This window comes from Biomphalaria glabrata, chromosome 5, assembly GCF_947242115.1.
Source record: "Biomphalaria glabrata chromosome 5, xgBioGlab47.1, whole genome shotgun sequence".
Lineage (NCBI taxonomy): Eukaryota > Metazoa > Mollusca > Gastropoda > Planorbidae > Biomphalaria > Biomphalaria glabrata.
Window position 1 is genome coordinate 24,773,876 of NC_074715.1, and position 27,243 is coordinate 24,801,118.

At 38.2% G+C, this 27,243-nt stretch overlaps 1 protein-coding gene across 5 annotated transcripts in view; it reads left to right on the top strand.

Annotated features, from left to right (window-relative positions):
- LOC106059246 (cAMP-specific 3',5'-cyclic phosphodiesterase 4C-like) overlaps positions 1–27,243 on the top strand; it is a 295,596-nt gene that overhangs the window by 7,385 nt on the left and 260,968 nt on the right. For 2 of the 5 annotated variants that reach the window (XM_056029187.1, XM_056029188.1), the window contains exons 2-3: positions 2,639–2,724; positions 5,718–7,074. In XM_056029187.1, the coding sequence (XP_055885162.1) occupies positions 6,592–7,074 (483 nt within the window). In that variant the 5' untranslated portion in view covers positions 2,639–2,724; positions 5,718–6,591. Of the gene's footprint in view, positions 1–2,638; positions 2,725–2,791; positions 2,862–2,881; positions 3,065–5,717; positions 7,075–14,133; positions 14,814–27,243 lie in introns of those variants that run through there. The other 3 variants (XM_056029189.1, XM_056029186.1, XM_056029196.1) reach the window with 3 other exon arrangements.

The window sequence follows — 27,243 nt, forward strand, 5'->3', positions numbered from 1 at the left end:
GAAGACCGAAATGAAATAGATAGAGTGTGGCCTTTTGGTGAAGACCGAAATGAAATAGATAGAGTGTGGCCTTTTGGTGAAGACCGAAATGAAATAGATAGAGTGTGGCCTTTTGGTGAAGACCGAAATGAAATAGATAGAGTGTGGCCTTTTGGTGAAGACCGAAATGAAATAGATAGAGTGTGGCCTTTTGGTGAAGACCGAAATGAAATAGATAGAGTGTGGCCTTTTGGTGAAGACCGAAATGAAATAGATAGAGTGTGGCCTTTTGGTGAAGACCGAAATGAAATAGATAGAGTGTGGCCTTTTGGTGAAGACCGAAATGAAATAGATAGAGTGTGGCCTTTTGGTGAAGACCGAAATGAAATAGATAGAGTGTGGCCTTTTGGTGAAGACCGAAATGAAATAGATAGAGTGTGGCCTTTTGGTGAAGACCGAAATGAAATAGATAGAGTGTGGCCTTTTGGTGAAGACCGAAATGAAATAGATAGAGTGTGGCCTTTTGGTGAAGACCGAAATGAAATAGATAGAGTGTGGCCTTTTGGTGAAGACCGAAATGAAATAGATAGAGTGTGGCCTTTTGGTGAAGACCGAAATGAAATAGATAGAGTGTGGCCTTTTGGTGAAGACCGAAATGAAATAGATAGAGTGTGGCCTTTTGGTGAAGACCGAAATGAAATAGATAGAGTGTGGCCTTTTGGTGAAGACCGAAATGAAATACTACAATTTCATTGAAAGCTTGCGTTTATTTCGCGAATAACGGCGTTCAGGTTGCGAATCTGTCAAAACCGTGTCTTGACCTATGAGGTAAAAGGAACCTGTGTACGAAATTACATATGAATCCGTGCAGCAGTTGATGAGATCTCTTGATACATACATAAATGGATGAATGAATGAGTGGTATTTTAGGAAAATATTAGATAAGAATTACAAAAAAAAAAAAAAAAAGACTAGAATAATTTCTTATGATGCATTTAATAATTTAAGATTTGTTGCTTTAGTTGTTTTTTTTTTATGAAGAAAGAACAAAAAGAAAAAGTCTAGGTGTTGGAATAGCTACAGCACACACAAAAGACTACATTGTCTAACCACAAACATAAGTCCTCTCTTTGTAGCTCAGGGTTTGTGTCGCGGTGAGAAAAGGGAGAGGGCTCTCAACCAAGCTACACGGTAAATGAAACTGTGTGTGTGGGGGGGGGGATGTGAGGAAATTTGGCTTTTGTAGTTTTTGAAAAAGAAAATTCTGTGCTTGATAATCTGTGTCATGTTAACCCCCTCTCCACCCACCCTAAACATTTCCTATTAGATTGTTTACAAATTTGTTTAACTTTGACTAGACATTGTCATATCTAGCTCTACTAACTTTGACTTGACATTGTCATATGTAGTTCTACTAACTCTGACTTGACATTGTCATATCTAGCTCTACTAACTTTGACTTGACATTGTCATATCTAGCTCTACTAACTAGCTACTATTTAATTGCAGAGAAGCTTGACTTAAAAAAAAATATGTTTAGTTTTTTATATTTCCCTGTGGACTTCTACTCTCCACCAAAACAATTATTCCAATCTTAAGTTATTGATAAGAATCCCAAACACTGCTGCTGAACCTTAACTTGACGCTCGAGTGGAAACGGTTAACAAAGGAGACCCTTAGGGCAATAAGGAAGCAGAACTCCTGTTGGGGTGTCTAAGGATCGAGTCCATTCCTCTGGTAGGGATGGAAGAATGGCCCGACAAACAGGTCACTATCCACACACCGTTCATCAAGGGAACCTTTTTATGGCGGACAGCTGAATGTGGTATGACGAAGGAATATGTGGAAGTTTCCACTGTGTGCTCGCCATTCGGTCTCAACTCTAAACCGAGTGTCTTGGAATACGAGCCATTGGTACTAGGGATCTAAAAAAGATTTTTCCCTGACAGAAGAGGTTGATTCAAGCAGATGGAGGCAAGGTTCCGTGGGCTTTGAGTTTTAAGAGTCATAGAGTCATAGAGTCAGCTCAGCTGTAAGACATGTCTGTTAGTATTGACCCATCAACTAGTTCAACAATTTGAATACTTCATCTGTTCATCTTACTGTACAATACGCTCAGAGTTCCTTCTCAAATGGCACAGCTAAATGAATGTGTTCGATGACTTCTTGATGCATCCCAAATGTAACAAAATGTAGAAAACTTCTTCGATGGTTCAACAAAAACTATGCAACGTTTTTTCTTTGTTAATAATAACACAAGATTAGATTACATCAACTAAATCTATTCCATCAGTCATTAACTTGTATTGATACATCAGTCATTAACTTGTATTGATACATCAGTCATTAACCTATATCGAGAAGTCACTAGACCATTCCTTGATAATCCAGGTGTTTGCAAAATAAATAAATACATCACTAAAGTGTACCAACACTACCCAGTCCGCTGTATCTAGGACAATGCAGGTTAGAGAATATGGCTCCGCTTCACTGATAACTATCACAAACACACATACACAAGCATGCACACACATTACATCAAGCTTTGCTCCTTTCCCCTCAGAGAAATAACTGAAACAAGTTTCAATTTCTTTTCATTCATGATTCAAAATCTTCCATTTTATTGTATCTCTCTCCCTCTCTCTCTCTCTCTCTTCAGATCCGCATCAAGACCATCCCATTCCGAACGAAAAACAAAAGCCTCCTATTATTGCATTTTGCATGACGTTGCATCTCGATGTCAAGGTAAGGAGACAATCTTCCAGCTATTTATCTCGTGCGTTCCCCCTCGACACGCCTTTCGTAACACATTCATTCGCGGGTCCTGGCCGACTTTATCAAGCCAAAAACAGAACACACCTGGTCTCCGAGAGACTCTACAGGTATATATTTACAATGTTGGGACCGAACTATATAGTGCACTGTTTACAAGACTTCTGCTCGTGCCCTCCGCGTGAAGATAAAACGCGCGATCTGTTCATAAATGTGCCCTCGGTGATGTTTTAATTGGGATAAAGTTCACCTCATTGGCAGTTCTTGGTGTGATGTGATGATGGATTATGTTTGTCTTAGTGGGTATAGTCAAGTGAGTACTTTACACGCTGTTTCACGAGTTGTTATCTTGTATCGAGTTATCTACCCATTGAGGTGAACTCTTTTTAAGTATGAGGCTAATTTGTTTCACATCTCTAATTTGTACTTACGGTTTAAACTCACCACTTGTTGTGATTGTTGTTTAGTAATGCTAGACATTTAAACATGGAATCAAAACGTAAACACACAAAGTAATGTTTGTTTCATTCTAATCTTTTAAATTTCATAACTAAAATAAAGGAAAAATAAGCACACAAAATTCTTTAATTATAATCCTCCAAATATCTTCATTCCATCTAGATATTTCAAAGTGGCGCAGAGGCGGGCTCATGTGTGGCGAGTAGGACAACAGCCCCAGGCTTTAGGGGGCCCCGCGATAAAGAGAATCTTTTATCGTTTTGTGATTTTCAGCCCGTCGTACAGAGTTCCTGGCCTTGATAACACACTTGCCCGGAGCCCAACGCACTGCTAAGGCCGCTTCTGAGTGGAGCCTTGACTCTGGGCTATAAAGCTCTTGGGGTGGGGTGCAAAAGGAAGAGGAGGAGCTAGAATTAGAATAGTATTTATCAACTCCTTTTATGTCGTATCCAATTCGTCCAAGAGAAGGCTACTCTTCAATACAGCCATTAAAGAGAGTTATAACGCAGTATGATTGTAATTTAAACACCATTGTTCATTGTTGTAGTAAGAATTAACATAAATAACATTAGATTAACAATCAGTCAGTATACGTGCTAGATAAACAGTACATCACTATCAACTATGGTACGTGCTAGATAAACAAACAGTACAGCACTATCAACTATGGTACGTGCTAGATATACAAACAGTACAGCACTATCAACTATGGTACGTGCTAGATAAACAAACAGTACAGCACTATCAACTATGGTACGTGCTAGATATACAAACAGTACAGCACTATCAACTATGGTACACACTAGATAAACAGTACAGCACTATCAACTATGGTACGTGCTAGATAAACAAACAGTACATCACTATCAACTATGGTACGTGATAGATATACAAACAGTACATCACTATCGACTATGGTACGTGATAGATAAACAGTACATCACTATCGACTATGGTACGTGATAGATAAACTGTACAGCACTATCAACTATGGTACACACTAGATATACAAACAGTACAGCACTATCCAATATGGTACGTGCTAGATAAATCAATGATCACCTTAAATCGTGGCACAAGCAGCTGCTACCACAGAGAAATATCCTAGGTTCATCGAATAAAACAATGTCCGTAATCTCTTGATAGTCTGACGCGGATGACCAAACAAGTTCGTCCACTGTAAACATCAAGAAATAGATTTATATTTTCATTGAAAGAAAGATAACAACACAGATCTAGATACTTAAAAAACTGAGCTCTCAACCTAGCCTCAATAAACGAAAGTATGCCATTTTACTAGTTTGTACATTCTGGTCAAAGAAGACATAACCAAGGTAATAAAGATAGTTGTCATGAATATAATTCTTATATTGACATTGCCTTTTCAGAAGCACGCTGTTAAATTGTTAAATATGCGGATAGCTTTCCTCAACTGGTTCAAAGACCTTAGAAAAGGGATGTTAACATTTTTGAACAAGAAAAAAATATAAAAAATACTTTAAAAAAAAATAACTCATCCTTTGTCTATCTTAACATGTGGCCACCTTGTCACTGAGTCATGGCCCTGATGTTAACGTGTGGCCACTTTGTCACTGAGTCATGGCCCTGATGTTAACGTGTGGCCACTTTGTCACTGAGTCATGGCCCTGATGTTAACGTGTGGCCACTTTGTCACTGAGTCATGGCCCTGATGTTAACGTGTGGCCACTTTGTCAGTGAGTCATGGCCCTGTTGTTAACGTGTGGCCACTTTGTCACTGAGTCATGGCCCTGATGTTAACGTGTGGCCACTTTGTCACTGAGTCATGGCCCTGATGTAAACGTGTGGCCACTTTGTCACTGAGTCTTGGCCCTGATGTTAACGTGTGGCCACTTTGTCACTGAGTCATGGCCCTGATGTTAACGTGTGGCCACTTTGTCACTGAGTCATGGCCCTGATGTTAACGTGTGGCCACTTTGTCACTGAGTCATGGCCCTGATGTTAACGTGTGGCCACTTTGTCACTGAGTCTTGGCTCTGATGTTAACGTGTGGCCACCTTGCCACTGAGTCTTGCACTCAATGAGAGTCAGCGGAGTGTGTGTGTGTGTAAAAGTGCAGTAGCAGAAATGAATTAAACTTTTTGACCAATGACTGTCGGTCAGTTTGGCGACTCCTCAGGTCCACATGATAATAAAGAATTGCAGTTGTCAAGGTAATGGACTTGATTGAATTCCGGAGCTAGTTATCGGCACCACAACAATGTAGTTCTATACACTAAGACTATTTTAAATCATTTCAACACTAAAAATGAAACATGAACTTTGACTTCAACTATATTTAAGACTGAAACTAAAAGCCTGAGCCTACTAGAATTTCATTGAGAGACCAACTGTAAGGCTTTTTTCAATCATTTATTTTTAACATATTAAACCACAAATGCCAAGTTAAATACTGAAATCTCAAAATGTAATTGTTTGAATCATTGCTGCATTATTTCTAATGAATTACTCTTTTCATTTGTCCTCAGATTCTACACAATTACCAAGCAAACTATCTTACAAATAACACAAAGCCTTTGAATACACGAGCCGTCTCTATTGCTACATATACTTCATTTACGCCAAGTTAAAACCGTCTCTATTGCCATCGTCAATACATTGAGTTTTAATTATCATAATGAAGTGTTCATATTCTATTTCGAAAAATGTTCAAAAAGGATTACACTTCCCAGAGTCCACTAGCAGTATGGATTTAAATATTCTTTAATATACCTTTCAAGTATTTTTATAATGTGGCATTTGCATTGTTGTTAAGAAAACATAAATATTTATTCTGATACCTGGAAAAGTGTGGGTGTGTTTTGATACATGTCTGAACTAGAGTTATACATTTATCTCGTTACATTTTTTTTCCTTACCGAGCGGCGGTGTAAAATTTATAATTAATTTGTTCATAAAATATTAATTACTTTTGGAAATATTTCAATACAAACAAAAGCTATTACGAAACCTGGAACATTCTATTTTCTGGTTTTACTATTCTGGAAGGAGAATTCGTTTCAATTTGAAATTACACCAAGATGCATAGCTATTCAAGAATATTACCTCCCTGGACCTACTAAGTATTTCTATTAGAGTAACTTTCTTAGTAGACCATTCGTAGAAATTAGTACTGCGTTCTGGTTATCGTCGAAACAGTGTCGCACGAGTGTCCCCAGCTCCGCAAGTTAAGGGAGGACGTGTCTGAGCAGTCACTCGACTTGTATGGTAGCTAGGAGGCATTAAGCTGAACGGCCAAGTTTCTTGCCAGAGCATTACGGGAGGATTGAGTCCTTCCTGCTCTGATTTTTCAATAGGAGTTCATCTCAGGTTAATAACAGATCTCAGAAACAATTCTAAGTCATGTGTGATACTAGTGATGCAATGATGCTCCAGTTCTACGCTCCTGTTCCCGGTGGAGCCACATTGGAGGAAGATGTTGACATCTTCTTTACGCCACCATCCTCCCCCCAGGGAGATCACATCGTTCTGTTCTCAGACATCCCCCCCTACGAGCAGGACAGTCAGTCCTCCAAATTGTCTTCTTTAAACTCCAGTCCTATTCCCCATTCGTACAGCGATCTTTCTCCCAGCACCACCAGCGAGCTGGGATCCACCCCGGACCACACACCTAGGTACAAGCGTGTGGAGGGAGGTCAATTTACGTTTTCCAATGCTGGACTTTATCAGAGGCGAAGAATGAAGCGAAGGATGCTCCGTCTGCAGTCCGTAGAGGAAGTGACCCTGGGAGTGGTCTATCCGGACACCTTTGAGCCGGACTCAATAGCTGAGGAGACTTCAGAGCAGCAGCTTCTGCCAAAAGACACAAACTTTGAAGCTGAGAAAGTGAGTAGATTTTTTTTCTTTTTGCAGTATTTGTCAGAAGTCCGTGTCATGTGAGTGCGTAGATGGGACACAACTCTCTGAGCTGTGAGAGAATGAGTTATCTACCATGAGCTCTTCCATTTGGCTTTCATAGATCTAGAACCATCTGACATCGTAGTTTACACTCACATTAACGGGTTCAGGTAAAGCTCCATTTTAGAACTATTGAATAACTGGTCTTATAATTATAGGGTTAGATCTTTCAATTGTGTACTTCATTTAAGGGAATTTTATTTAAAATCTGAAGTATAACGTGCTTAACATAGGAAATAATTTGAGACCAGGGTTTCTTTTTTATTTTCATCGATGTAACAGTTTCTGGTTTTCTATTTCATTTGGATTTCATTACATTAGCTACCTTTTAGAAATTGTAGACACATAACTCTCTCTCTCTCTTGGTCTGTAGATTTTTAACTACAAAATAATATTTAGATTATGATAAAGATTTAATGAACAATTTCTTTATACTCGATGAGTGTAAACTTGATCCTCAACCAAACGCCATAATATTTATATTCTCCTCTAGTGGCTTGTGTCTAAGCTTGCAATGATTGCATACAGCTGTGACCTGCTGTTAAGTCTATTTTCTCTGAATTTTCAATGACTTTAAATAATTCATCCGGTCAATTTAAATACAAAATAGTCTGCAAGCACGTCGTCTAGTCTGCAAGCACGTCGATTTTTTTGAACGCATTGAACGACATTGTGTCGCTTACCAGCTGTTCAACATTGCACAGATCGTTCCAATATTTCTCACATAACACATTCCTGAAACGATTTCTGTTGACATCCCAGTTATTCAGATTTATTTATTGTATTTTTGTAAACAATAATCATGGCATTGTTTCGTATTTGGGTAGATACTGAAATAGTGATTGTATTTTAAAAAACGAGAACATAGTCTAGTATTTGTGAAGATGCTGCAATAGTATTGTATTTGTGTAGACTGTAGATGATGCAATAGTATTGTATTTGTGTAGACTGTTGGTGATGCAATAATATTGTATTTGTGTAGACTAGATGATGCAATAGTATTGTATTTGTGTAGACTAGATGATGCAATAGTATTGTATTTGTGTAGTCTGTAGGTGATGCAATAGTATTGTATTTGTGTAGACTGTCGGTGATGTAATAGTATTGTATTTGTGTAGACTAGGTGATGCAATAGTATTGTATTTGTGTAGTCTGTAGGTGATGCAATAGTATTGTATTTGTGTAGTCTGTAGGTGATGCAATAGTATTGTATTTGTGTAGTCTGTAGGTGATGCAATAGTATTGTATTTGTGTAGACTGTCGTTGATGCAACAGTATTATATTTGTGTAGACTGTTGGTGATGCAATAGTATTGTATTTGTGTAGACTGTCGTTGATGCAATAGTATTGTATTTGTGTAGACTGTCGGTGATGCAATAGTATTGTATTTGTGTAGACTGTCGTTGATGCAACAGTATTATATTTGTGTAGACTGTTGGTGATGCAATAGTATTGTATTTGTGTAGACTGTCGTTGATGCAATAGTATTGTATTTGTGTAGACTGTCGTTGATGCAATAGTATTGTATTTGTGTAGACTGTAGGTGATGCAATAGTATTGTATTTGTGTAGACTGTAGGTGATGCAATAGTATTGTATTTGTGTAGACTGTAGGTGATGCAATAGTATTGTATTTGTGTAGACTGTCGGTGATGTAATAGTATTGTATTTGTGTAGACTGTCGTTGATGCAACAGTATTATATTTGTGTAGACTGTTGGTGATGCAATAGTATTGTATTTGTGTAGACTGTTAGTGATGCAATAGTATTGTATTTGTGTAGACGGTTGGTGATGCAATAGTATTGTATTTGTGTAGACGGTTGGTGATGCAAGAGTATAGTATTTGTGTAGACTGTCGGTGATGCAATAGTATTGTATTTGTGTAGGCTGTAGATGATGCAATAGTATTGTATTTGTGAAGACTGTTGGTGATGCAATAGTATTGTATTTTTGTAGACTATAGATGATGCAATAGTATTGTATTTTTGTAGACTATAGATGATGTCTATTTGTGTAGAATGTTGGTGATGCAGTAGTATTGTATTTGTGTAGACTGTAGGTGATGCAATAGTATTGTATTTGTGTAGACTGTAGGTGATGCAATAGTATTGTTTTTGTGTAGACTGTAGAGTGTAGATGATGCTATAATTAATGTTATCATTTTGTTTCCCACTTAAACCTGATAATCAGTGAACATTTGTCTCTTTCTATTGATTCCGGATCAGAGAAGTTTGATTTTTGAACTGGATATCTCCTTTCTGTAACGACTGCTTTTTACAATATCTTTTAGTCACTCCGTGGTGGAGCCTGGGCCAAGGGTGGATGGAAGCGGTTCTCGAATACTGCTCTAATGATTTCCTAGAAATGTGACCATGTATTTAGAATGACTAGCTCAGTGTCCACAGTGGCAACATTTTGGTTTGGCCGTTAGTAGTATTGAAAGTATCATCAGAAAATCGTTTCAATTTTACCACAGAGTTACAGACAATATTTAGCTTGAACAAAGTCTAATGGGTAAAACATTGTCTCATAATCTCGAGCCTTCATTCGTTATTAAAACCAATCACTCTATAAGTTGTATCAAGAGGTAATAGAGTGTTTTTTTAAAGGTATTTTTAAAGAATTTTCTTCTTCTAAGACTTGCACGTTCTTCTACATTGTGAAGTCTATAGCTGTCTCTGTCTCTGTCGTTATCTCTCTGTCTTTCAATCTCTTTCTTTATCTCTCTATCTCTCTGTCTTTATCTCTCTGTCTCTCTGTCTTTATCTCTGTCTTTATCTCTCTGTCTTTATCTCTCTGTCTTTATCTCTCTGTCTTTCAATGTCTGTCTTTATCTCTCTATCTCTCTGTCTTTATCTCTGTCTTTATCTCCCTGTCTTTATCTCTGTCTTTATCTCTCTGTCTTTCTCTGTCTTTATCTCTGTCTTTCAATCTCTGTCTTTATCTCTCTGTCTTTATCTCTCTGTCTTTATCTCTCTGTCTTTATCTCTCTGTCTCTCTGTCTTTATCTCTGTCTTTATCTCTCTGCCTTTATCTCTCTGTCTTTCAATGTCTGTCTTTCTCTGACGTTATCTCTCTGTCTTTATCTCTCTATCTCTCTGTCTTTATCTCTGTCTCTATCTCTCTGTCTTTATCTCTGTCTTTATCTCTGTCTTTATCTCACTGTCTTTATCTCTCTGTCTTTATCTCTCTGTCTTTATCTCTCTGTCTTTATCTATCTATCTCTCTGTCTTTATCTCTGTCTTTATCTCTCTATCTCTCTGTCTTTATCTCTGTCTTTATCTCTCTATCTCTCTGCCATTACCTCTGTCTTTATCTCTCTGTCTTTATCTCTCTGTCTTTATCTCTCTGCCTTTATCTCTCTGTCTTTATCTTTCTATCTCTTTACCTTTATCTCTGTATTTATCTCTCTGTCTTTATCTCCCTGCCTTTATCTCTCTGTCTTTACCTCTCTATCTCTTTGCCTTTATCTCTGTATTTATCTCTTTGTCTTTATCTCTCTGTCTTTATCTCTCTGTCTTTATCTCTCTGTCTTTATCTCTCTTTCTTTATCTCTCTGTCTTATCTCTCTGTCTTTATCTCTCTGTCTTTATCTCTCTATCTCTCTGCCTTTATCTCTTTCTTTATCTCTCTGTCTTTATCTCTCTGTCTTTATCTCTCTGTCTTTATCTCTCGGTCTTTATCTCTCTATCTCTCTGTCTTTATCTCTCTATCTCTCTGCCCTTATCTCTGTCTTTATCTCTCTGTCTTTATCTCTCTGTCTTTATCTCTCTGCCTTTATCTTTCTGTCTTTATCTCTCGGTCTTTATCTCTCGGTCTTTATCTCTCTGTCTTTATCTCTCGGTCTTTGTCTCTCGGTCTTTATCTCTCTATCTCTCTGTCTTTATCTCTCTATCTCTCTGCCTTTATCTGTCTTTATCTCTCTGTCTCTCTGCCTTTATCTCTGTCTTTATCTCTCTGTCTTTATCGTTGTCTTTATCTCTCTGTCTTTAGCTCTCTGTCCTTATATATGTTTTATCCCTCTGTCTTTAGCTCTCTGTCTTCAGCCCTTTGTCTTTATCTCTCTCTCTTTAGGATTTTGTATTCATCTCTCTGTCTTTCTCTCTCACAAATCAACCCTTCCCTTACAGTCTTACATTGACTTCTACATCTGAATGCGATCTCCTGGTCCACAGTTTGTTCTCTCACATATTTAGCCGTGTGTCTTTTCTTTCTGACTGTCCCACGCCATCCCCTTCTCTTTCAGGGGCTCTGTCTCTGTGTCCCGCCCTACGAGGAACAAACTAGGACATTATTTCCCAACAACACAAACACTCTATAAAACGCAAACAAATGGCTGAGATTGTATGCTCTGTTCCCTAGTGACCATATTCACTAAGTTATACACATGTACCCACAAGTGTCAGCGATACTGAAGGCAGTCTCTACATAAGTTCTTCAAGCTGGCTATACTGAAGGGAGTCTCTACATAAGTTCTTCAAGCTGGCTATACTGAGGGGTCTCTACATAAGTTCTTCAAGCTGGCTATACTGAAGGGAGTCTCTACATAAGTTCTTCAAGCTGGCTATACTGAAGGGAGTCTCTACACAAGTTCTTCAAGCTGGCTATACTGAAGGGAGTCTCTACATAAGTTCTTCAAGCTGGCTATACTGAAGGGAGTCTCTACATAAGTTCTTCAAGCTGGCTATACTGAGGGGTCTCTACATAAGTTCTTCAAGCTGGCTATACTGAGGGGTCTCTACATAAGTTCTTCAAGCTGGCTATACTGAGGAGTCTCTACATAAGTTCTTCAAGCTGGCTATACTGAAGGGAGTCTCTACATAAGTTCTTCAAGCTGGCTATACTGAGGAGTCTCTACATAAGTTCTTCAAGCTGGCTATACTGAAGGGAGTCTCTACATAAGTTCTTCAAGCTGGCTATACTGAGGGGTCTCTACATAAGTTCTTCAAGCTGGCTATACTAAAGGGAGTCTCTACATAAGTTCTTCAAGCTGGCTATACTGAGGGGTCTCTACATAAGTTCTTCAAGCTGGCTATACTGAGGGGTCTCTACATAAGTTCTTCAAGCTGGCTATACTGATTAGCTGTGGGAACACGTCACACTATACAAATAAATCGAATTCGCATCGTATTTACTGAGACTATAATAATACTAAGGCTTGTCTTAGAGTCCGAAGATTAGTGAGGAGTGCAGTATTTCCCGTGGCTGCGCAGCCCCAGCTGTGACCTACATAGTTTGCCACAGCCAGGGCAAGCAGAATCATTGTTCGCAGGTGGTCGATTTAGATTTTCTTTTCGCGTCTGCGTTTGTCCTCGGCAGCGGATTTTCTTTTGGTCTCAAATGTGTATCTCGCGGCCTTCGTGAGTGACCTCCATCTGTCTCGTTCTGAAGCCGCATTCAACCAGGTTCTCTCCTCTATATCAGCCAAGGAAAGTTGGCGCCTAAGCTGGTCTTTGAAGCGTTTCCGTGGGGCGCCTCTGTTACGCCGACCACCTTTTAGCTCACCAAAAAGACTGCCTTTGGCACACGTTCGTCTCCCATACGGGATACGTGACCTACCCAGTGCAACTGTCGGACCATAAGAAGTCCCTCTATACAGTCCATACCGGCGTTCTCAAGGACATCGCTGTTTGTAGTGCGGTCTTGCCACCGTATGTCCATGATGGAGCGCAAGCATCTTTGGTGACCGGTGAGACTATAATAAAAACAAAATAAAATATTAAAAATACTTTTTAAAAAAACAAAGCTTTTATTAAGTTTAATTGTATTCATTATTTTAAATCAATCATGTAATTAATTTGTAATAGATCTGGACTAACAATAATAAATCTTTGCGATTGGAAATATTTTTACCTTTTTTTTTTTCGTTTAGCGTAATTTCCTTCTTTAAGCATGATCAATTCGCTCTGGTCCAATCACTTTTATGGACCAGTTGGGCGTTGGGGAAAGTAAAGACATCTGAGAGAAGGTTTCTGTGCTGGTTTTTCATAAACAGTTTTTTTTTTTAAAGTTGTCCGACTTCAATTTAAACTCGAGGACTCAAGCATCCTTGATGGAAAGTCCGACACGCTAGCCAATGAGCTAGACAAGTACTTATGAAAATAGAAGGTTTTATGTTTTGTAGTCAACTATTGTTCATTTCTAGGTGACGACCTAATTACCCAAGGCATATCTCCCTTAAGCTAGTACTGTCTCCATATATAACAAAATTAATTAATTATGACTACTTGGTAAAATAATTGGTCAATTTTTGGACCACTGAGTCATACAAGTACTTACAAAAAATAGGTTTTATAGTCTTAAAAAAGTACATGGCTTAAAATGTTTAGCGAACGACCTAATGCTCAACGCAAGGCTTATTTCCCTTTAGCTTAACTGATTAATTAATTGGAAATTTTTTGATCGATTCCTTTGTTGTGATTAACAATAATTTCATAATAGTTTTTGATCGATTCCTTTGTTGTGATTAACAATAATCTCATAATAGTTTCAACTTCATCCAAGAATAAGACAGGTGAAGAAATAACGGGTACAAGAATCCACCCAGAATAACAGACAGACAGGCAGGCAGACAAACAGACAGACAAACATAGTAAGCTTTGTATTAATATTTCTTTTGTGTCTGAGATTTAAAAAAAAAAAGAGAACAAAAAAACAAAAAAACTCCAGCGTTCGTTTGGTTTCAATCGCTTAGCTTTGTTGTTATTGTCCCAGTTTATTGTGAACTCTCCTGGAACTCTCGTGGTTGTATCCAGGTCAACAAAAAGACAAATCCTTTGCCATTCCTGAAGCCCGAGACTTAAGTGAGAGCAAGATGGTCGAGTCACATAGACCAGACCGTCATTCAATAAAACGAGAAAATCAGCAAGCCTGCTGCTTGCAAAGATTCCATCAACCCGAGGGAGGAGTGTTTTGGGGGCGAAAGGAAAAGTGACCCCCTCCCAGTCACCCCCCCCCTCCCTACTCTCCTCTCACGACACATTGCTGCCATTGGGATTTCATTAGGTCAAGATTGAAGTCTGGATTAAATGTTCTGACCCATTGGCACTGTCAAAGCGAAGACACACGAAACAGTTGTCTTAGTCTCTAAGTACTGACTGACTAGTGGGTACTTGCGCTGTGTCACGACACACGCGTGCCAGGAGACACACAATGGGATTATCACTGTTTACACTGAAAGCTAAACTGAATGTTTGGGCTCTGGAAGATGATTGATGTACGTGTGTGTGTTTGACATCGCCTGCGTCAGGAATGTTTACTTCTGGCATCGTAGTACACACACACACTAATGCGACACTTCTGACTGGAAATGTTGACTTTGGGTCACGTGCAGCAGTGGTGATTAAGGTGACACACAGGAGTAGCGCTATTACGTTATGTACAGTTGTCTCATGCAATCAAGATCAAACTAGATCAAACTAGAACTAGATCAAACTAGATCAAAGTAGATGTCTTCAAGGAATACACTTGTATACATTTCTGAAAAGGCGGAAAGGAAATCATATCAACATGACCTAATACTAACGTATTTGGATGTCAACGTGACCTATCTGTTTATATCATTCACAAACTGTGATGCATTGGATATTATCCATTAAAAGAGATGTGGTTAAGGATATCATCCATAATCCAGGATTGCAATGTCTTCTCTCTAACAGCTGCATGTTGTAAGTCAAACGCTTGTGCTCGTCTTGTAATTAGAAACTATTTAGTTCCCAGGGTGTAATGTTATTGACGTTGTCCAACGTTTTAGTTCCCACGGTGTAATGTTATTGACGTTGTCCAACGTTTTAGTTCCCAGGGTGTAATGTTATTGACGTTGTCCAACGTTTTAGTTCCCAGGGTGTAATGTTATTGACATTATCCAACTTTTTAGTTCCCAGGGTGTAATGTTATTGACATTATCCAACTTTTTAGTTCCCAGGGTGTAATGTTATTGACATTATCCAACTTTTTAGTTCCCAGGGTGTAATGTTATTGACATTATCCAACTTTTTAGTTCCCAGGGTGTAATGTTATTGACATTATCCAACTTTTTAGTTCCCAGGGTGTAATGTTATCTACGTTATCCAACTTTTTAGTTCCCAGGGTGTAATGTTATTGACATTATCCAACTTTTTAGTTCCCAGGGTGTAATGTTATTGACATTATCCAACTTTTTAGTTCCCAGGGTGTAATGTTATTGATGTTATACAACTTTTTATTTCACAGGGTGTAATGTTATTGATGTTATACAACTTTTTATTTCACAGGGTGTAATGTTATTGATGTTATCCAACTTTTTATTTCACAGGGTGTAATGTTATTGATGTTATACAACTTTTAATTCATATGACTATTTTTTGACATAGATCATTAGAGTTTTATTTTGTTGCCTATAATCTGGCACAATAATTAATTAATTATATTTACAGGCCAATCAAAAGATTGAAAGCTTATTGCATAAAGCGATTCATAGCATCTCGCATTATAACATTACATAGAGAAACATGTTTAAGTAGACCACAATACGAAGACCACAATACGCAGACCACAATACGTAGACCACAATACGAAGACCATAATACGAAGACCACAATACGAAGACCACAATACGTAAACCACAATACGTAGACCATATATGTTAGAGAAATAAGAAATATATCAACAGATACATATATATATATATATATATAATTCACTTCGTAGTTTCAGAAGTAGTATGATTTATGCTTTATGCTAAACACCCATCAATGTCTATAACATACCTGTAAGTGTTATAAGAAAGTAGTTGATAGTATCAATTCAAATCATTTGGAACCCAAAACAACGTGATCAGGTAACAGGTTGAAATGTTTGCAGTACGCAGGAGGAGCACACAAAGGCGATTGAAACAAATCAAGACAATGGGAGAGTTTTTTTGTTCTTTGCAATCGTTTTCAAATCAAAATATTTTCTGAACATTTGTATTTCCTTTACCCTCTTTTACTTCATTTGCTCGTCCAATGTATGCAATTGATCTATTTCTTTTTCAACTTGTTTCTAGAGGATTCACTCAGCGTGGGTACGGACTAGTCCTTGCATTTGTTGTTTCTAGAGGATTCACTCAGCGTGAGTACGGACTAGTCCTTGCATTTGTTGTTTTTAGAGGATTCACTCAGCGTGAGTACGGACTAGTCCTTGCATTTGTTGTTTTTAGAGGATTCACTCAGCGTGAGTACGGACTAGTCCTTGCATTTGTTGTTTTTAGAGGATTCACTCAGCGTAAGTACGGACTAGTCCTTGCATTTGTTGTTTTTAGAGGATTCACTCAGCGTGAGTACGGACTAGTCCTTGCATTTGTTGTTTTTAGAGGATTCACTCAGCGTGAGTACGGACTAGTCCTTGCATTTGTTGTTTCTAGAGGATTCACTCAGCGTGGGTACGGACTAGTCCTTGCATTTGTTGTTTTTAGAGGATTCACTCAGCGTGAGTACGGACTAGTCCTTGCATTTGTTGTTTCTAGAGGATTCACTCAGCGTGAGTACGGACTAGTCCTTGCATTTGTTGTTTTTAGAGGATTCACTCAGCGTGAGTACGGACTAGTCCTTGCATTTGTTGTTTTTAGAGGATTCACTCAGCGTGAGTACGGACTAGTCCTTGCATTTGTTGTTTTTTTAGTCTGTTTCTCTTTCTTGACACTGTTTTATCAAGTTCTGAGTTTGTCAGCAGTTTAACACTGAATGAGCTTCATGATTATGGTCAGCTGTTAGTGTAGATGTTACCCTGTAGTTGCCGTAGGGTCAGCTGTTAGTGTAGATGTTGCCCTGTAGTTGCCTTAGGGTCAGCTGTTAGTGTAGATATTGCCCTGTAGTTGCCTTAGGGTCAGCTGTTAGTGTAGATATTGCCCTGTAGTTGCCTTAGGGTCAGCTGTTAGTGTAGATGTTGCCCTGTAGTTGCCTTAGGGTCAGCTGTTAGTGTAGATGTTGCCCTGTAGTTGCCTTAGGGTCAGCTGTTAGTGTAGATGTTGCCCTGTAGTTGCCTTAGGGTCAGCTGTTAGTGTAGATATTGCCCTGTAGTTGCCTTAGGGTCAGCTGTTAGTGTAGATATTGCCCTGTAGTTGCCTTAGGGTCAGCTGTTAGTGTAGATATTGCCCTGTAGTTGCCTTAGGGTCAGCTGTTAGTGTAGATGTTGCCCAACAACCTTCATACGACAATAAGTCATAGGTACACGCGAGTGTCATTCAATCTGACGACGGAGGACGTATCTGTCAGGCATTGAGTCATCAGGACATTGTCAGTCAGCTGATGGATTAATAATGTGTCTGGCGTCGATTGATAGATAAACAAAGTGCCAGTCAGTCAAGTAGCGGATCGATAATTTACTATTAAAGCGTTTCAGGGCAGATCGATAATCACCAAATCACAGTCATTAGCCAGAACTATTTTCGTCTCATCCTTAATCCCAAGTTTACACCTCATTCGGTCAATTCTGCATCTCACGCAAATCAATCCATGGGCAATCATCGAACTATTGATCCTTTTGATTAATTAATACTTTTCTCATCATACTTAAAGCAAGTCAAATCATACCACACACACACACACTCTCTCTCTCTCTCTCTCTCACACACACACACACAAAAACACACACACACACACAAAACAAAAAAAAACCAAATGAAACCCATGAAGCTAACTATTATTAGTATTACACATATCTCTGTGTTTCACAGCTAGATCTCGTCAGGTCATAAAGTAGACTAACCTATATCTCGCTCCCAAGAAATACGTCATTAGAGATCTAACCAATCTTTGCCCCCCCCCACACACACAATCTTTTCTTTCAGTCTAAAGCACAGGGACTTATGAATGTTCTCTCTCGTGATCTCTGTGGGGCATTGAAACGTAGGCTTGTGTGCTCACTCATGGGGGTGTGAGTTGCATCCCACTTGTTGATACTCTCAATCGATAACTTTTGGTTTCAAAACATTACTGCTGAAGTGTATGCACATAGAACATAGAGGGCGCTTTGACATTGTGTGTACAACATTGTGCACTTGCTGGTTTAGTGTGCCTACAACACAATACTGGTTTAGTGTGCACTCATGACATAATGCTGGTTTAGTGTGCCACATTCAATATATACTATTATATATTAATATATATATACTTGAAAACTTCACAATAGTCTTCACTATAATATCTATTTTTACGCACTTTTGAAATAATACGATTTTTTTGGGCGCCTTTACCTGATGGGGGATGTGCCTTACCTGATGGGGGATGTGCCTTACCTGATGGGGGATGTGCCTTACCTGATGGGGGATGTGCCTTACCTGATGGGGGATGTGCCTTAACTGATGGGGGATGTGCCTTACCTGATGGGGGATGTGCCTTTACCTGATGGGGGATGTGCCTTACCTGATGGGGGATGTGCCTTTACCTGATGGGGGATGTGCCTTTACCTGATGGGGGATGTGCCTTTACCTGATGGGGGATGTGCCTTAACTGATGGGGGATGTGCCTTTACCTGATGGGGGATGTGCCTTAACTGATGGGGGATGTGCCTTTACCTGATGGGGGATGTGCCTTACCTGATGGGGGATGTGCCTTACCTGATGGGGGATGTGCCTTTACCTGATGGGGGATGTGCCTTTACCTGATGGGGGATGTGCCTTACCTGATGGGGGATGTGCCTTACCACTGAATTTCAAATCAATATTTCTTTTACAGATATAATCTTTAAAAACAAGAAAAATACTTTAAAATACATTTTCAAGAGAAAGTAACTCTGACAAGTGTCTCGGAAAGTCCAATGTTTCTACATCTGCTGTTCAAAGTCATTTGGAAGTATTCTGTTTTCAGATAGTTGTTTCTGTTTTCAGATGGTTGTTTCTGTTTTCAGGTGGTTGTTTCTGTTTTCAGGTGGTTGTTTCTGTTTTCAGATGGTTGTTTCTGTTTTCAGGTGGTTGTTTCTGTTTTCAGATGGTTGTTTCTGTTTTCAGATGGTTGTTTCTGTTTTCAGATGGTTGTTTCTGTTTTCAGATGGTTGTTTCTGTTTTCAGGTGGTTGTTTCTGTTTTCAGGTGGTTGTTTCTGTTTTTACAACTCAATAAAGAAAAACACAAAAATTCGTTTCCAGTTTTATCTATCAATTTGATCGATTTTTTTTTTTTAGAACAAAGAAATGTCTAGGTAGTCCAAGTTTGTCTGTATTAGATTATGTAGACTTACTGCTGAGATAACCAAGAGATGTCTAGGTAGTCCAAGTTTGTCTGTATTAGATTATGTAGACTTACTGGTGAGATAACCAAGAGATGTCTACATAGTCAAAGTTTGTCTGTATTAGATTATGTAGACTTACTGGTGAGATAACCAAGAGATGTCTAGGTAGTCCAAGTTTGTCTGTATTAGATTATGTAGACTTACTGCTGAGATAACCAAGAGATGTCTACATAGTCAAAGTTTGTCTGTATTAGATTATGTAGACTTACTGCTGAGATAACCAAGAGATGTCTACATAGTCAAAGTTTGTCTGTATTAGATTATGTAGACTTACTGGTGAGATAACCAAGAGATGTCTAGGTAGTCCAAGTTTGTCTGTATTAGATTATGTAGACTTACTGCTGAGATAACCAAGAGATGTCTAGGTAGTCAAAGTTTGTCTGTATTAGATTATGTAGACTTACTGGTGAGATAACCAAGAGATGTCTAGGTAGTCCAAGTTTGTCTGTATTAGATTATGTAGACTTACTGGTGAGATAACCAAGAGATGTCTAGGTAGTCCAAGTTTGTCTGTATTAGATTATGTAGACTTACTGGTGAGATAACCAAGAGATGTCTAGGTAGTCCAAGTTTGTCTGTATTAGATTATGTAGACTTACTGGTGAGATAACCAAGAGATGTCTACATAGTCCAAGTTTGTCTGTATTAGATTATGTAGACTTACTGCTGAGATAACCAAGAGATGTCTAGGTAGTCCAAGTTTGTCTGTATTAGATTATGTAGACTTACTGGTGAGATAACCAAGAGATGTCTACATAGTCCAAGTTTGTCTGTATTAGATTATGTAGACTTACTGCTGAGATAACCAAGAGATGTCTAGGTAGTCCAAGTTTGTCTGTATTAGATTATGTAGACTTACTGCTGAGATAACCAAGAGATGTCTAGGTAGTCCAAGTTTGTCTGTATTAGATTATGTAGACTTACTGCTGAAATAACCAAGAGATGTCTAGGTAGTCCAAGTTTGTCTGTATTAGATTATGTAGACTTACTGCTGAGATAACCAAGAGATGTCTAGGTAGTCCAAGTTTGTCTGTATTAGATTATGTAGACTTACTGCTGAGATAACCAAGAGATGTCTAGGTAGTCCAAGTTTGTCTGTATTAGATTATGTAGACTTACTGGTGAGATAACCAAGAGATGTCTACATAGTCAAAGTTTGTCTGTATTAGATTATGTAGACTTACTGGTGAGATAACCAAGAGATGTCTACATAGTCCAAGTTTGTCTGTATTAGATTATGTAGACTTACTGCTGAGATAACCAAGAGATGTCGCATGCTAATATGTATTCATTTTATCAACATGTCTAGAGATTTGCGATGCTAACATCTATCAACATGTCTAGAGATTTGCGATGCTAACATCTATCAACATGTCTAGAGATTTGCGATGCTAACATCTATCAACATGTCTAGAGATTTGCGATGCTAACATCTATCAACATGTCTAGAGATTTGCGATGCTAACATCTATCAACATGTCTAGAGATTTGCGATGCTAACATCTATCAACATGTCTAGAGATTTGCGATGCTAACATCTATCAACATGTCTAGAGATTTGCGATGCTAACATCTATCAACATGTCCAGAGATTTGCGATGCTAACATCTATCAACATGTCTAGAGATTTGCGATGCTAACATCTATCAACATGTCCAGAGATTTGCGATGCTAACATCTATCAACATGTCTAGAGATTTGCGATGCTAACATCTATCAACATGTCTAGAGATTTGCGATGCTAACATCTATCAACATGTCTAGAGATTTGCGATGCTAACATCTATCAACATGTCCAGAGATTTGCGATGCTAACATCTATCAACATGTCTAGAGATTTGCGATGCTAACATCTATCAACATGTCCAGAGATTTGCGATGCTAACATCTATCAACATGTCTAGAGATGTCAAAGGTTAACGTCTATGTCAAAGTGTTTAGAGATGTCAAATGTTAACTTCTCTGTCAAAGTGTTTAGAGATGTCAAAGGTTAACTTCTCTGTCAAAGTGTTTAGAGATGTCAAAGGTTAACTTCTCTGTCAAAGTGTTTAGAGATGTCAAAAGTCAACTTCTCTGTCAAAGTGTTTAGAGATGTCAAAGGTTAACTTCTCTGTCGACGTATTTGTAAATGTACATTGACTTAGAAAAGATTTGATGCAATTCACTCTCACCATTGATTGATTCCTTGTCTGACTCATTGGTTTGTCTCCTCCATCTTCTTGTATTGACTCGGATTTATTGTCATGTTCCCCTCATCCAACTCACCTCCCCAAACACACACACACATATCTACATGCGTGGAGAAAAGTTCGGGGCTATCGGCTCAAATTGTTGGTGTTAATTTTCTGAACTTCCACTTCATTTGTGACTTAGAATAAGTTTAGAACTAAAATGTTAGAATAAGTTCAGAACTAAAATGTTAGAATAAGTTCAGAACTAAAATGGTAGAATAAGTTCAGAACTAAAATGTTAGAATAAGTTCAGAACTAAAATGGTAGAATAAGTTCAGAACTAAAATGTTAGAATAAGTTCAGAACTAAAATGTGTTCTACTCTAATATCCATAGTCCATTGACTCGTGTACAACAGGTCCATGTAAATATGTCTATAGACTATAGAGTGCTATCCATTTCAGATCCGTGTAAAAAATATTTTTTTAATTTGATTTTTATTTACAATGAGTCTATGAGTTTTTAGTACTTTGTAGACCTTCTACTAGTACATATATAAAAGATACAAGATAATTGAAGATAATACATAATCTTATGTCGTCCTAAGTTCTTTTTAAAATAAAATAATGTTCAATATTTCTAAATATAAGATTACTTTCACTTGTGTTTTAACACTTGCTAAATGTATATAGATCTATCATGGAGATGTAAATGTACTCTTTTTTTAAACATTTAGTTTGTATTTAGGCGTTACTCAATCATAGAATCCCCATGTGCTGGGCGAGTTTCGTTCTCAATAAAACACATAGATGTATCAAATAGTCTGTATGCTGACACTCTACATTTGTATGCGGAGTTATCGTTTGATCGACATTGCTGACTATTAGGAACCAAATGTGTAATGGCCCTCACCTTTCCTGGTATAATTTGGTCAATGGCCACGCCTCTCTAACCTTACTAGTTCTACGCTTAGACTTTTTTTTTTCCTTTAAAAAAAAAACAAAAAAAACTTGAACTAACCTGAAACAAATAGCTTGTATACCTTATTTTATTATATACGTATTCGTCACCTCACCTATTGGTCAGTCTGTTGGACCGTTGGGACACCACACAAGATCTGTCGACCGTCGTTCTCCATTCTGTTTTTTTGCCCTCGACAGAATTTCTTTCTTGCCTGTCCATTCTTTAATATCTTCCCATCACTATCTCTGTCTGCCTCTTATTCTTTTTCCTGGTACTGTTCACTGAAGAAAGGTCTTTGCGAGACCATTGGGATATGGCCATAGAGAGATTTAGTTTGCGTTTTTTGACAGTAATAAGCAGATCATCATGGAGTTCAGTCGCTGTATAGACATATGCAATACAGTATATTGAAACAGTCTGTATGCAGTATATTTAACTCACCAAGGACTGCATTCAGTATACAGGCTGTTTTCAGGAGATTTGAAACACTCTGCATGTATAGCCTACTCAAAGCCAAGAGAATAAGGTCATGGTCACAGGGAAGAAAGAAACTGGTGTATGTGTGAACATATATGATAGGGTCGATGTGTGTGTATGTGTGTGGTGTATGTGTGAACATATATGATAGGGTCGATGTGTGTGTATGTGTGAACATATATGATAGGGTCGATGTGTGTGTATGTGTGTGGTGTATGTGTGAACATATATGATAGGGTCGATGTGTGTGTATGTGTGAACATATATGATAGGGTCGATGTGTGTGTATGTGTGTGGGTATGGATGGGGGAGTGAGTGTTTGTGAATAAGTGCGTGCTAACGTGAGATAGCCCCCTCCCCCCCCCCCCCAAAAAAAAAAAAAGAAGACATAAATATTGTCTTGATAGCAATGTCTTGAAGACATTAATTTTGTCTCGATGCACATTCATTATCTGTTGACATTAAGCGCCAATATGTATCACTTGTATGATCAGGGTACAACTTTCGTTTTGTTTTCTATCAGGATATTGGAGAAGAAATTTGTTTAGGCGAGTAATTGAGAAGAATTTTGTTTAGGCGAGTAATTGAGAAGAATTTTGTTTAGGCGAGTAATTGAGAAGAATTTTGTTTAGGCGAGTAATTGAGAAGAAATTTGTTTAGGCGAGTAATTGAGAAGAAATTTGTTTAGGCGAGTAATTGAGAAGAATTTTGTTTAGGCGAGTAATTGAGAAGAATTTTGTTTAGGCGAGTAATTGAGAAGAAATTTGTTTAGGCGAGTAATTGAGAAGAATTTTGTTTAGGCGAGTAATTGAGAAGAATTTTGTTTAGGCGAGTAATTGAGAAGAATTTTGTTTAGGCGAGTAATTGAGAAGAAATTTGTTTAGGCGAGTAATTGAGAAGAATTTTGTTTAGGCGAGTAATTGAGAAGAAATTTGTTTAGGCGAGTAATTGAGAAGAATTTTGTTTAGGCGAGTAATTGAGAAGAATTTTGTTTAGGCGAGTAATTGAGAAGAATTTTGTTTAGGCGAGTAATTGAGAAGAAGAAAAAAAGATTACTGGGGACATTCTCCCCCCCCCCCTGACATGTTCAAATACTTTCTCAAAGACTTATTATGCGAGCTTACATAAGGACACAAAATCTTTCACGCTTCATCCTTCTCTTAGTCTGTTGAACTGTTTGGGCACTACACGTGATCTGTCGACCATCTTACTCCATTCGTCTCTGTCTTTTGCCTTGAATCAAATCTCTTTCAATGTCGGGTCCGTCCATGTTTTCTTTCCATCGCTGTGTCTGCCTTATTTTTTTGCCTGGTACTGGTTCCTGAAGGAAGGTCTTTGCGAGCCACGAGGACTTGTGATATGCACATAAAATTTTAGTTTTAGTGTTTTTTTTGACAATCAGCACTTCAGCAGGTCATCGTAAGGACCTAATGTTTACTAACAGCCAGAGGCGTAGTCAGCAAAACGTGCCCCCGGTGCAAGGTACTTTATTGGCGCCCCTCCCCCATTTCCCTGGAGCATCACATAGAAATATAGGCTTTGTGTGGCGCCCCCCCCCCCAGAGAATCGTTCCGCCTTTGCCCCCCCCCCTTACGCCTCTGTTCACAGCTTAAGCAGAGGTGACCTTATGGCGGTAGCGACCAACCAAGGACCCGCTTCCTAGAGTCCCCTCTTCTTTATCAACCCAAGCCCATGATAGAAATAAATACAAACAAAAAACATTAATTTATTTCAAGCTTAAATGTCACATCTAGCGGTATAGATGGTTTATTTCACTATGGTATCACAACATAAATTAGGAATTAAGAAACTCTATTACTTGCTCAATTGAAATCAATTTTGGTAAACATAAACTGTTTTTAATTACCTCAACCACCCAACATAACCAATCAGGGACGGACTTGCGGTCGCAGTGGGCCTCGCACTTTCAATAGGCCCCGCGCTAATTCTAGGTGTAAACTATTAAATTATTACATTATAACTTATATTTCATAAGAGGGTTTTCACGGCCTCTTGATCCTGGAAATCTCATGTAATTGCAAAATATATATAAAAAAAAGTCCTGGAAATCTCATGTAATTGCAAAATATATATAAAAAAAAGTCCTGGAAATCTCATGTAATTGCAAAATATATATAAAAAAAAGTCCTGGAAATCTCATGTAATTGCAAAATATATATAAAAAAAAGTCCTGGAAATCTCATGTAATTGCAAAATATATATAAAAAAAAGTCCTGGAAATCTCATGTAATTGCAAAATATATATAAAAAAAAGTCCTGGAAATCTCATGTAATTGCAAAATATATATAAAAAAAAGTCCTGGAAATCTCATGTAATTGCAAAATATATATAAAAAAAAGTCCTGGAAATCTCATGTAATTGCAAAATATATATAAAAAAAAGTCCTGGAAATCTCATGTAATTGCAAAATATATATAAAAAAAAGTCCTGGAAATCTCATGTAATTGCAAAATATATATAAAAAAAAGTCCTGGAAATCTTCTGAAAACTCATAAAAATCTCCGGAAAAATGGACAAAATTGTCATTCTGTGGTTCCAATCCTAAGCGCGGCATTGTCAGCTTTTACTCAATAAAAACGTATTGCAAAGACGAATGCATTTTCTAATACAAAATCTTCAGTTTGACTTTATGCTTATCGCTACCCAGACTAGGCCCCGCGTTTCGCATAGGGTCCCACAATTGTTAGGGCCGGCCCTGTAACAAATACTCTGTAGGGCAGAGCGGAATAACTGAAAAAAAAAACCATCTCGCAACTTTCCCTGGGCACAGACTGCAAACGAACTTGCAGGTCAGCAGTAAGAAGTTGGCCAGAAGAAGAGGAAGTAAACCTAGAGCAAAGTGGGCCATTAATGCTACAATGCTAGCTCACTTAATCGATTTGAGAACACACTTGATGTGAGCGTTTGATACTAGCGCATCAAATCCGTTTGAGAACCACCGTGATATGGTAAATATTTACAGGTGAAGATTTAACTCAGATGTCTAAACACAACTCTGGAGTGATGTGGCAATGGAATCTACCTCTTGCCTTGCTAACAAAGTGACTGTAATAGCTGGTGATGTCAGCTGGCTGATTTTTGTTGTGTTTACAATGGATGCTTATTTCCTTTAGAAACATGGTGACTGTCAGGAATTCTTCAAGACACACTGTGTCTCTTGTAAGTTCACAAGACACACTGTGTCTCTTGTAAGTTCACAAGACACACTGTGTCTTGTAAGTTCACAAGACACACTGTGTCTCTTGTAATTTCACAGAGCTATAGAGATGCTGGTCAAATGGCATAGTGCTGGCGCAGGTTTTTTTAACGAGCTGATATCAACTTACTCCGTCTGTCTGTTTGTCTGTCTGTTTGGGTCGAATCTTGTACACGTTATTTGTCCCACTTCCCATTCTCGAATTAGTTGAAGCTTTGCGCAACCCACGAATCTATAACAAAGATTAACCAATTAGTCGTCATTAAATATTTTTTATGCATGCAAAGTGTACTAAATCGGCGGCATGCAACCAGTGAAACAGCCACACCGACAAACAAGCAGAGAATTACGCCTTTTGCTAAAAATAACAGCTAACAATAGACTTATAATAAAACATTTTATTTTTATAAAAGTACTTGAATAGTTCAGTGGCAAAACATGTCTGCCTTTCATCGCGGATGCTCGATTTGGAATTCAGACTTTCTTCTTTAAAAAAAAAATTGCTTTTGAAAGGGCAGCACGGAAACCTTCTGCTAAATACCGCCTAACATCCCCCCCCCCCTTTTTTTTTTTCCAAATGGTACACAAAACTGATTGGACCATAACGCACTGAGCAAATCGGCGGTGGGTGACGCACAGTTGCATTTCGACAAAAGAGCACAGCCGGCGACAGGGGCGTACCTAGGGATTTGGGGGGCCGGGGGGATTGACCTCTTTGGGGGCCCCTTGCATTTTGACATTCGACATATGACATGAGATAATGTACGCAAAAATATATAAGCCCAAAATCAAATTGATTCAGTGTATCAGTAAACTTAACAAAAAATAATCATTAAGACTCTTTTAATGAATAATACCGTTGTTTATTAGTTAAATAATGCACAAGTGACAAATCTCCATAAATATCGCTTCACGTCGTGCATTCTGTGCAGCAAAGAAATCTATAACATCATCTACATCGATACTTTCTAGCATTTGTGACTTCACTGCAGTGGCGTAGCTAGAATATATGATGCCTGGTGCGG